The sequence below is a fragment of the Argiope bruennichi genome, chromosome 5, assembly GCF_947563725.1.
Source record: "Argiope bruennichi chromosome 5, qqArgBrue1.1, whole genome shotgun sequence".
Taxonomy (NCBI): domain Eukaryota; kingdom Metazoa; phylum Arthropoda; class Arachnida; order Araneae; family Araneidae; genus Argiope; species Argiope bruennichi.
The window spans coordinates 3,643,892-3,656,192 of NC_079155.1; the positions used below are offsets into that span (position 1 = coordinate 3,643,892).

Sequence of the window (12,301 nt, forward strand, 5' to 3'; positions counted from 1 at the left end):
TCGTATTCGTAGGCAAAGCCAGAGAGAGGCTTGGATTAATTTCGTCTCTTCCATCACAGCCTTTACTTCTCCGAAACTACTCTGGAAGAAGGTTAAGGCAGCTAATGGAATTTACAAAGAATTTTCTATTGCTGTTCTTGAGACGGAAAATGGAAGTGTATCTTCCCCATTAGATGTCGCCAATGCTCTGGGATATGCATTTGCACAGGTTTCTGCTGTTGACTCGTATAAGCCTTCATTTTTAGAAATTAAAAATCGTGCACAACAGAAATCGTTGTTTTTTCACTCGAAAATCCCTTCCGTACAATTCGGAATTTAAAATGCACGAACTACTAACGGCGTTGTCGAAGACTCGTGATACCAATCCTGGTCCTGATGGAATCACATATAATATGCTTCGCCATTTGTCAGACACTTCTCTTTCTAATCTGCTAATTTTATTTAATCGCATATGGATTGAACAGAAGTTTCCATCACAATGGCATGAAGCTATTGTGATTCCAATCCTCAAACCCGGCAAGGACTCCTCTAACCCTCTACACTATAGGCCTATTGCACTCACAAGTTGTCTATGCAAGACACTTGAGCGCATGGTTAACGCTCGTCTTATGTTTGAACTGGAGAGGAAAAAATGCATCCCGCTGCTGCAGAGTGGTTTTCGCCGAGGACGCTCGACTTTTGATAATATTGTTTTACTCGAAACTCAAATCCGCAATGCATTTGTCCGTCGGAATCATCTAGTCTCTATCTTCTTCGACATAGAAAAGGCCTATGACCGTACCTGGCGGTTCGGCATTCTCTCTGCGCTTACAAAGTTTGGATTCAAAGGAAATTTGCTCATGTTTTTAAAAAACTTTTTATCGTTACGCACATTTCGTGTTCGGGTCGGTAAATCATATTCCGATCCTTTTATTCAAGCTGAGGGTGTTCCACAGGGAAGTATCCTCAGTGTTACACTTTTTATCTGTCATTTCAGTCAAATTCTTAATGTTTTACCCTCATCCATTCAGGCTACTCTTTATGTTGACGATCTTCAGATCTCCTGCCAAGGAAGCAACATGCGTTTAATAGAGCGCCAGCTTCAGGTTGCAGTTAACAAACTTGTGGGATGGTGTGATGAAAATGGACATGCTATTTCTCCTGAGAAAAGTCAATGCATTCACTTTTGCAGAAAACGGGCCATTCATTTGGATCCTTCAATCCATATCGGGAATAATGGAATACCTGTGGTCAATGAAATAAAATTTCTGGGAATAATATTTGACCGTAAGCTCACTTTCCTTCCGCATGTCTTGCATCTGCGGAAGAAGTGTGACAGATCATTAAACATTCTTAAGGTACTTTCTAAAACCACTTGGGGAGCAGATCGCACTTCCTTGCTGCGAATTTACGAAGCAATGATTTTATCTCGTATGGATTACGGATGTATGGTGTATGGCTCTGCGCGTTCTACAGTCTTGCGTAGACTTGATACTGTACACCATTCTGCTTTGAGAATTTGTTCTGGAGCATTTCGAACCTCACCAATGCATAGTCTTTACGTTCTCTGTCATCAGCTACCACTCGATTTACGACGTAAAAAACTGTCTGTCCAGTACTACCTTCGAGCTTTGTCTATTTCGAAGCACCCCTTGTCCTCTATGACATTTCCGGTTAGTCTTCGGAGACTTCATAACGCTCGACCTTCCCACATTCTCCCTTTTTGCGAGAGAGCTAAATCTCTCCTTCACGATTCGAAGCTCCATGATAAGGTGATACAGACCTCTGATCTCTTTTCCTTCCCCCCTTGGAAAATTTCTCAGTTTTCCTTTTTAAATCCCTTCTCTAGTTTCGAGAAGCAGAATACTGCCCCTATTATCTACCAGAATCTGTTTAATTCTCATCGCTGTCAGTATCTAGATCACCTAAAGGTTTTTACGGATGGCTCAAAGTCAGACGATCATGTTGGTTGCGGTATTGGTTTTGATACCGATACATTCAGTTATCGTCTAGATACATTGATTTCTGTTCTATCTGCTGAATTATTAGCGATTTTTTATGCTCTTCAGAGGATTTCACTCTCTTCTGATCGTAAATTTTGTATCTATACTGACAGCATGAGCTCATTGAAAGTACTTTCTAATACTCAAAATCAGATTCATCCGGTTGCCTTGGAAATCCTGGATCTTCTAAGGATTCTCCAAATCAGGGGGTTTGAGATACTTTTCTGTTGGAATCCGAGTCATGTCGGAATCATTGGCAATGAACTCGCGGATAATGCTGCAAAGAGTGCGTCTTTACTTATTCAGAGAGACATCCCAGTCAGTGATGCGAAAAAGGCAATTCAACGTCATTTTTATTCACTCTGGCAGGAGTCATGGAATGTTCAAATAAATAATAAATTTCACAATATAAAACCTATCATTTCATCCTGGCCTTGTTTACCAGTGCGAGAGCTAGATGTTAAATTATCTAGACTCCGCATTGGCCACACACGTCTTACTCATAAACATCTTTTATTCGGCGATCGAGCCCCATTCTGCACGAGGTGCAAAATGATTTTAACAATTCTTCACCTTTTAGTTGAGTGTCCTGATTTTAATCGTCATCGTTTAAGATTTTTTAATACTTCAACAGTGGAAATGCAAATGCTTGTCGGGGAACATCCCCACAAAAATCTTTTTAAATTTTTAAAAGAAATTGGTTTTTATCATATTATTTAACATTTTATTATGTTATCATTTTTTATATCTTGTTCACTATGTTAAGACCTTGCCATGTAATTTTATCCATCAGTTTCTACTTTTATATAATTTTACATAAAAACACAGTCGTTATATTTTAACCGTATGTCTGGCGCAGTATGGCCAGGTTTGGCTTTTGCGCCACTAAACGTCACAATCCAATCCAATCCAATCGAGCTTCAACGACTTTTCTCGCTTCTTGATAGGATAATTTTTGATGAACACGGATGGATTGAATTTGTTTTTCTATTGTCCATTTGGGGCAATTCTTTGAGTATGCTGAGTGATTTCCTTTACAGTTAAAACACAATTCGATATTCGTGCATGACGCATCCTCGTGACCAGGTTCTGAGCAACGGGCATAGTTCACAGTAGTAGATCGACAGCTAGTTTTCGAATGTCCGAACCTCTGGCATTTAAAGCAACGTAGAGGATTTGGGACATATGGACGGACTTTACAATTTAGATATCCCGCTTTGATAGAGGTTGGAAGATTAGTCGTACGGAATGTTAGAATTAAATGTTTGGTGTCAAAAATTTCAGTGCCTTTTTTAATTTTTATGCGTCTAACGTGTTGTACTCCTTGTTTCGATAAACCCTGGAGGATTTCCGCTTCGGAAGTGCCCAACAACTCAGTTTCTGATATAACTCCTCTGGAAGTATTCAACGTATTATGTGGTGTAACATTAATTGGATGATCTAGAAAGGTTTTAGCCAGAAGGAAAGATTTCGTTTGCAGAGATGAAACAGTTTCAATTAAGAGGTCACCAGATCGCAACTTTTTTACAGATTTAGGTTCGCCACCTATGCTTTTGATAGTTTTCTCAATAGCAAATGGTGATTTGTTTTGTAATTTATCTTCAAAAGAAATTATTAAAAAACGAGTGTAAGAAGAAAGTTCGTCAACGGTAAATGTCGGTGAATCGTGATGAGAAGAGCCCATATGATATTAGAAATGATTCAGGCCCGACGGCACCGCCCACCACGGAGCCCAACAAGGGATGGCAGCCACCGGCTCTGGCCATTTCCAGCCTCGGCGCTTACCATGGTGCTAGCCGGAACCTATACGCTGGGAGTCACTCCCGGGGACAGTGACCACCCTTAACGCCAAGCCCAAGGAGTGACCCCTTCGCTTGATCCCCTTGAGCAGCCCAGTCAAGTGTCTAGGATACCGGCCGATTGATACACCGGGGACCGAAATGTACCACCCGTCCTATGGGTCGCCACGCACGGCTAACACGTGGGGTTTTTGGCTGTCCATGAGAAGCAAGAAGCAATGAAAAGGCAACAGCTTCTCATGGAGAGCTCCCTCGCTTACCGTCGAGGGAAAGAAACACAACACAAGGTACAATTAATTAATATATGCAAACCAAATCTTAATGAGGAAAGAAAAAAAAATAGCCACCCAAAATACAAAATGATTAAAAAAAGTAAATTTAGAAAAGTTGGAAAAAAACTAATTTAAAACAAGGAAATGCAAAAAGACGGTCTGTAGTCTATACGTGAGGAAATTGAGATTAAAAAGGAAAAGATCGCTAAGGTATCCCGGGGTCGCGACTCCCGTATCTACTAAAGACAGTAAATCCTTTGAGATAGGAAAAGATCCCTGGGTACCTCGGGGTTGGGACACCCGTACTCACCTAAAGAAGGTGAGCCCCTGAGGGGTTGAAAAGTGGAATCCGCTGCTGCACATTAATAAATAAGAGCGAAAGAGGAAACTATGCGTTATTCTGAATTTGGTTATGGAAGTGTGATTCAAAGTAATGATTTAATAAATCATTTGACCTGCGTTGTGTAATATTAAATAAAGACACCTTATTATTAAAAATATAAGATATCGTCTTTAAGTTACACAAATTATTATGTTAAGGATTCGTTTGTAAAATCTTGAAAATGTCAAAATTTTCAACGATAAGTTTGCTGGAGAGGTCTTCATTTGAATGGTGCTACTCAATGTTGAGAGATAAGTTCCCAATAATGAATCACGTTTCTTAAGAACTAGACGAAAGGTTTGGTAAGTATATTTTTTTAATTACAGTTAATGTAACTATGAGTAACAATAAATTCAAATTCATTGAACTTTGCAAAATTTCTCAGCAAAAATTGAACTTTGCAGAGAAGATTTAGAATCCTTTTTAAAGTTATAATAAAACAGAATTTGGATCAATTAAATATATTTCAATTTAAAAAGTAATAAAACTAAAAATCAAATAAAGTTAAGCGCTCAATTCCATTATTTTTCTTGAACTTTCCAAGATTACGTTAAAAATGAATTGTGAGAAATCATTAAGAATGAAGACTTAAAATGCCTTTGAAAGCAGAAACTGCCCGAGACGAATCTAAAAAGTAAGTTCCTCTCACTACCAACAGATGGCAGGCCATACATTTCGATTAGAGGTGTGAGTATGGTGCACTACAATTTCCTTTTACTCGGACTATTAATTTTTTTATGGTGCACCAACATTTTGCATAGTTTATTCCAACAAGGATATGGATGTGTCTATGGTGAAATTTTGATAATAGAGAAACGAATCAAACAAGGGTTTTTGTCAAACGTCATGAACAAGTCAATGACATTGGTAATTTCCCCTTTATCACCAAAATGTTCTTGTCAATGAGTAGCAAATACTTATTCCATATTAATGAAGAATATTTGAAGCTGGTGGGGAATGTTTCTTTCGGATTATCAAACTAAGCCGCCAATCCAGTCTATCACTTAATATTCATATGAATCTTTCACGAGTGTTCTTGTTTTGAATTTGTATTTCCAGAAGGCCGGCCACCTGGACATATGCGGTTCATGCAATTGTTTTCCCCTCAGGGGCTCACCTACTATAGGTGAGTACGGGTGTCCCAATCCCGAGGTACCCAGGGATCTTTACTCCCTTTCAGTTCGCTCTCCTCTACGTCTTCTGCTTTCTGCTGTGTCTTTCCTTCCTTCGACGGCAAGCGAGGGAGCTCTCCATGAGAAGCTGTCGCCGCTCTGTTTGCTTCTTGCTTCTCATGGACAGCCAAAACCCCACGTGTTTGCCGTGCGTGGCGACCCATTTGAAAGACGGGTGGTGCACTGTGGTCCCCGGTGTATCAATCGGCTGGTACCTAGTCACCTCAGTGGCTAGTCTGCTAGGGATCAAGCAAAGGGGCTACTCCTTGGGCTTGGCGTTAAGGGTGGTCACTGTCCCCGGGGGTAGCTCCCAGCGTATAGGTACCGATTAGCACTAGGGTAAGTACCGAGGTTGGAAATATCCAGAGCCGGTGGCTGCCTTCCCTTGTTGGGCTCCGTGGTGGGCGGTGCCGTCGGGCCCGAATCTTTAGCAATGTCGTATGGCTCCTCCCAAGAAGGGTCCCTTTAGTGGGCAACGTATTCCTCAACCTTTTAATATTGACAACCATTTTGATCGTTTTTATATCGTGAAGCGCGTTTCTGAAAAAGACGAGACATTTCAAACAGTATCTCCGTTTCTGGTACAAAAGGCCATCAATGCCACAATTGGTGAACCTACTTCCATCCGCAAGATGCGTTCAGGCGACTTGCTGATAGAGATAAATTCTCGCAAGCAAGCTCAGCAATTGCAAAAAATAAAAGCTTTAGCAACTATGCCGGTTCGTGTTACCCCTCATCAGTCATTAAACACTTCAAAAGGTGTCATAACTTGTGGTGAGATATTAAATCTCCCAGTAGATTTAATTACTAAGGAATTAAAATCCCAAGGTGTTATCCATGTCCGCCGAATTACGATTAGGCGAGACGGAGAAACAATAGAAACCAAGCATCACATTCTTACGTTTATGTCACCTAAATTACCTGAGTCTATATATGTAGGGTACATTAAGCGTCCAGTTAGACCCTATATACCGAACCCCTTGAGATGCTTTAAGTGTCAACGCTTTGGGCACTCGAAAGCAAATTGCCGAGGCACTGTAACTTGTGCCCGATGTTCTGAGAGAGGACATGAGAGCCAGGAGTGTTCCGCACAGGAAAAGTGCGTGAATTGCAAAGGTGATCATACGTCCTTCTCCCGCTTGTGCCCTCGATGGCAACTTGAAAAGGAAATAACAGCAGTAAAAATTAAAGAAGAATTGTCATACCCAGAAGCCCGAAAGAAAGTTCTTTCTCAAACACCCACACCTGGCATTAGCTACGCCTCTGTTGTCCGGAAGAATTTTTGTGAAAACTGTGCATGTCAAAATTGCACTAAAAATAAGAATACCTTACCATCCTCTAAACCTTCATCCGATTCCGATACTGATAAATCTTTTGTTAATGATCATGACACTAAGAAGTCAGAAACAAGTAAACGAAAACAATCAAAATCAGATAAATCGCTGAAACTTAAGCTTGCAAAACGTGGAGTTTCGAAAACAAATCTCTCTGCAAAATTAAAAAAATCGGCTACTAAAAATTCAGTAGCTTTGGGACTTGCAAGTCAAGGTATAGCCCATAAAGACTTGACGTCTATTTTTGGTGGCATACCGAATTGTCCCGACCTCAAACTTCATCCTTCGGGGGATGAATCTGAATTTGAAATGAGTTGCGAAGTTTCTGCAACTCCTGTCGTTGCGCCTAATAACTCTTCAGCGACGCATATCTCTTAATGGGTACCTTCCTTTCTTGGAATTGTCGCGGCATTCGTTCCAAACTTCATGACATCAAGACCATTATTAATACCTTTCATCCGGTTTGTTTTGGTCTTCAGGAAACTTTCATTACACCTAATATTCCATTAAAATTACGTGGCTACAATTGTGTTCGGAAAGATGCAGGCACTACAGGGCATAGTTCTGGTGGTGTCTGTATTTTTACCTCAAATCTATACCCGAGCACACCTCTTACTTTACATACTTCTCTACAGGCAGTAGCAGTTCAAGTCCACATCCGAACACTGGTTACAGTCTGCTGTGTCTATTTGCCACCTCATGATGTCATTAGCCAACAGGCCCTTAACAATTTGATCGACCAGCTTCCATCGCCTTTACTGATAATAGGGGATTTCAATGCTCATAGTTCTATGTGGGGTTCGAATAGTACAAATTCTCGTGGGCGACAGATCGAACAGTTTATTACTAATAACTGTCTCTGTCTGCTCAATAATGACGAGAAGACATACTTTCATGCGCCCACACGCAGCTTCCACAGTATTGACTTGGCCATATGCTCTCCTGACTTATTGCCATTCTTGAACTTTGCTGTTAGTGAAGATCTCTACAACAGTGATCACTACCCTTTAATAATCTCACATGCTGATAGAAGTGGTGTGACCTTACATCCACCACGTTTCCTATTCCAGCGGGCAGATTGGGCTACTTTCACACAGCTGGCAGAAATTACCGAGACTATGGTTAATACTTCCGATATTACGGAGGCAACGCAAAATGTTATTGATTGCATTATATTTGCCGCTAATAACACCATCCCCAAATGTTCCCCACGTTTACGAAAATTTCGTCGCCCGTGGTGGAATGAGGCTTGCCGTGACAGCCACAAAGAACAAAAGAAAAGATGGAACATTTTTCGAAGGTACCCTTCAACAGAGAATCTTATTGCTTTTAAATGTGCCAGAGCCAATGCACGGCGGATTCGCCGACAGTGTCAAAGAGAATCATGGATTCGCTTCATCTCGTCAATTACATCCTCTATTTCTAGCAAATTGCTTTGGAAGAAGGTGAAGGCTGCAAACGGAATCTATAACAATTTTTCTTTCCCTGTATTGAAGATGGGAAGTGGTACGGTTTCCTCTCCATTAGACGTTGCTAATACTCTCGCGGAAGCATTCGCACAAGTTTCCGCTGCTGATTCATACCAGCCCGCATTCGTGGCGACTAAGAATCGAGCGGAACGGAAAAATTTACGTTTTTCCACCCGAAGATCTCTTTCTTACAATTCCGATTTCAGCATGCATGAACTGCTATTGGCCTTATCTAAAGTACATGATACTAGCGCCGGACCGGATGGAATTACATACAATATGCTTCGCCATTTATCTACGTCCTCTCTCTCTAATCTGCTGCGTCTATTCAATCGTATATGGATTGAACAGAGGTTCCCATCGCAATGGCACGAAGCTATTGTGATACCAATCCTCAAACCCGGGAAAGATTCGTCTAACCCTCTGCATTATAGACCAATTGCGCTCACAAGTTGTCTGTGCAAGACGCTTGAGCGAATGGTAAATGCCCGTCTTGTATTTGAACTGGAGAGGAAAGAATGCATTCCACAGTTGCAGAGTGGTTTTCGAAAAGGACGTTCAACAGATGATAATATCGTCTTACTCGAGACCCAAATACGCAACGCATTTGTACGCCGAAATCATCTGGTCTCTATTTTCTTTGATGTTGAAAAGGCTTACGACCGTACCTGGCGCTTTGGCATTCTTAAAACTCTTTTCAATTTTGGTTTTAAGGGAAATTTACCTATTTTCTTAAAAAACTTTTTATCTTTGCGAAAATTTAATGTTCGAATTGGCAATTGTTATTCAGATTCTTTTATTCAAGCTGAGGGGGTTCCACAAGGAAGCGTCCTTAGCGTAACGCTCTTTATAATTCATTTTAGTCAAATTCTTAACATTTTACCACCATCTGTCGAGGGCACCCTGTATGTGGATGATCTTCAGATCTCCTGTCAAGGTTGCAATATGCATCTAATAGAGCGTCAGCTACAAGTTGCAGTTAATAAGATAATAGATTGGTGTGAGGAAAATGGACATAAGATTTCCGCTGAAAAAAGTAAATGCGTTCACTTTTGTCGGAAGCGTGAAATTCATTTGGACCCTTTAATTAATATTAAGGATACCTCAATCCCTGTAGTTGGTGAAATAATGTTTTTAGGAGTAGTGTTTGATCGTAAGCTCACTTTCCTTCAGCATGTTTTATATCTGCGGAAGAAGTGTGACAGGTCAATGAACATTCTAAAAGTACTTTCTAAAACCTCTTGGGGAGCAGACCGTACATCGTTGCTTCGAATTTATGAAGCAGTTATTTTATCCCGTATTGATTATGGATGTATGGTATATGGTTCTGCACGGTCCTCCGTTTTGCGTAGACTAGATACTATACACCACACTGCCCTGAGAATCTGCTCAGGAGCTTTCCGAACCTCACCAGTCGAAAGTCTTTACAATGTATGTCACCAACTGCCGCTAAATTTGAGGCGCCAAAAAATATATGTCCAGTATTACCTCCGGTCATTATCCGTTCGAAAACATCCCTTGGTTTCTATGATGTTCCCCGCTCGGCTTCGGAGATTTTACGCAGCCCGTCCATCTAACATTCTTCCTTTTTGTGAACGAGTAAAATTGCTTCTCGCTGATTCTGAACTAAGTGATATAGATATTCAGTCATTTAATTTATTTTCATTTCCACCTTGGGATATTCCTGAATTTTTCTTCTTAAACCCATTCTGTGGGTTCGAAAAGTCTACAACGGCCCCTGTGGTTTTTAAAACACTTTTCGGTTCTCATCGCTGTCAGTTTTCATCCTATATACCTATTTTTACAGATGGTTCTAGGTCAGATGATCATGTTGGGTGTGGTATTGTTTTTGGAACACAAACATTCGGCTACAGTCTACATACATGCCTTTCTGTTTTGTCTACCGAATTATTAGCAATTTTCTATGCCTTACAGAAAATTTCTCAAAGCTCTGAACGCAAATTTTGTGTTTATACTGACAGCATGAGTTCCCTAGAAACTCTTTCCCATTTTCATAGTCGGCCTCATCCGATTGCCTTGGAAATCTTGGATCTTTTGAGGACTCTAAAGAATAGAGACTATGAATTATTATTCTGCTGGGTCCCAAGTCATGTCGGAATAATCGGAAATGAACTGGCGGATAACGCTGCTAAAACAGCAACTTTATTTATGCAGCATGAAATACCCTTCTCCGACGCAAAGAACCTTTATTTAAAACATATTTATTCGTTATGGCAACAATCATGGAATCAGCAGATAAATAATAAATTGCATAGCATAAAACCAACAATTACATCCTGGCCCTCTCATCCAGTGCGTGAGCTCGATGTCAAATTGACTAGACTCCGCATTGGTCATACTCGTATTACTCACAAATATCTTCTATTTGGTGATCAGGCTCCTCTTTGTTCGAGATGCCAAGTGCTTTTAACGATTCGTCATATTTTTATTGAATGCCCTGATTTTAATTTTCATCGTTTACGGTATTTTAACTCCTCATCACTAGACATGCCATCACTGTTGGGAGAGAATCCTCACAAAAACCTTTTTAAATTTATTAGGGCAATTGGTTTTTACAATTCCATTTAAACTTCATAATTTTAAATTTGTTCAACTTTCCACCTTTTCGTTTTAATTCTAACGTCGGCTTTTAATGCATCTTTTATTCCTATTAAAGTCATTTTTTTAGATTGTATTAGGAAAAAATTTATTAACCATACGTCTGGCGCAGTATAGCCTACACTGGCTCTTGTGCCAATAAAACAAACAACCAACCAACCAATCATGCAATTGTTTTAATACAAGTCAAACACTTTTGAGACAATTGAATGAAATTTAGCTTGGTTTAGTTTAGTTATATTAACGTCTCGTTTTAAAGCAACACTAGGGCTATTTTCGAACAGATCTCGCAAACTTGAACCGCAGTCAGCAACCGAGGATGGCACCTGAGCTGGCGCCCCCTCTCCAAACTTCCACGTCACATCAGAAGGAGGATGTTTGGCTCTGATGGATTTAATGTTCACCAGACCCGCTTATACGACGATTCTTCCGTGGAATCGGGTCTCAAACAGGAAATCCTTTTGTGCCTAAGCCAAGACCACATCACCAGGCCACAGCGGACCTGATAGTGGAATGAATGGTTTGCACTAACAACATATCTAATTCATCTTTATAAGTTGGAAAATAACTTGATAGTTGTCTAGTCGATACACGTTAGGTTTTTCTTCTGTTTACTTCCTTTGGGGATTTTTTTTTATTAAATTTATATTATAAACTTGGGTTTGAATTAGGTGCACATTAAAAAGACAACAAGTTAACTTTTATTTGAATTATAAAAGACAATTTATTTATAATCTTTTGCTTTTTCTTTCAATTAAGTTACTACATTTATAGTAAATCTTTATTTATTTATTTTTTTTTTTTTTCAAATGCGAGATTTTTTTCAAATTTTTCTTTTCAGGTGAATTTTCTGAGCAATTAAAACATTCAAGATAAATTTCTTTCATTTTCAAAACAATGGGAAACAAGTTTTCCCATCAGCATGCACAGACCTGATAAAATGTTATCTCAAAAATGTTACTAAACATTCATTCTGAAGGATTAGTAAAATATTATCTTTAATTTTAAATTTAGAGAAAAGCTGAAATGTTTAACAAATGATAGGAAAAATATTTTATCTTCTCGATTACACAAAAGTATCTATGATTGAAATAATCAGGAAGTAGGCATAATGATTTTTCTCATCACACTAATCATGGAGTAGTGATTTTTCATAATTGAAAAATTTCAATGCTGTATAATCCTGATTGATTTAGATTCAATAAGATGTGAACGAATTTTTAAAATTAAAATATAGTCACGCACCCATGATTAAACGCAAAACAATAATTC

General features: G+C 39.5%; 1 protein-coding gene across 1 annotated transcript; it reads left to right on the forward strand.

Moving 5' to 3' along the window:
* Nucleotides 1-6,047: 6,047 nt before the first annotated feature.
* LOC129969049 (uncharacterized) lies at nucleotides 6,048-7,319 on the forward strand. Its single transcript, XM_056083457.1, has one exon. It carries the CDS (start codon nucleotides 6,048-6,050, stop codon nucleotides 7,317-7,319), a length of 1,272 nt encoding a protein of 423 aa, XP_055939432.1.
* The last annotated feature ends 4,982 nt before the right edge of the window (nucleotides 7,320-12,301 follow it).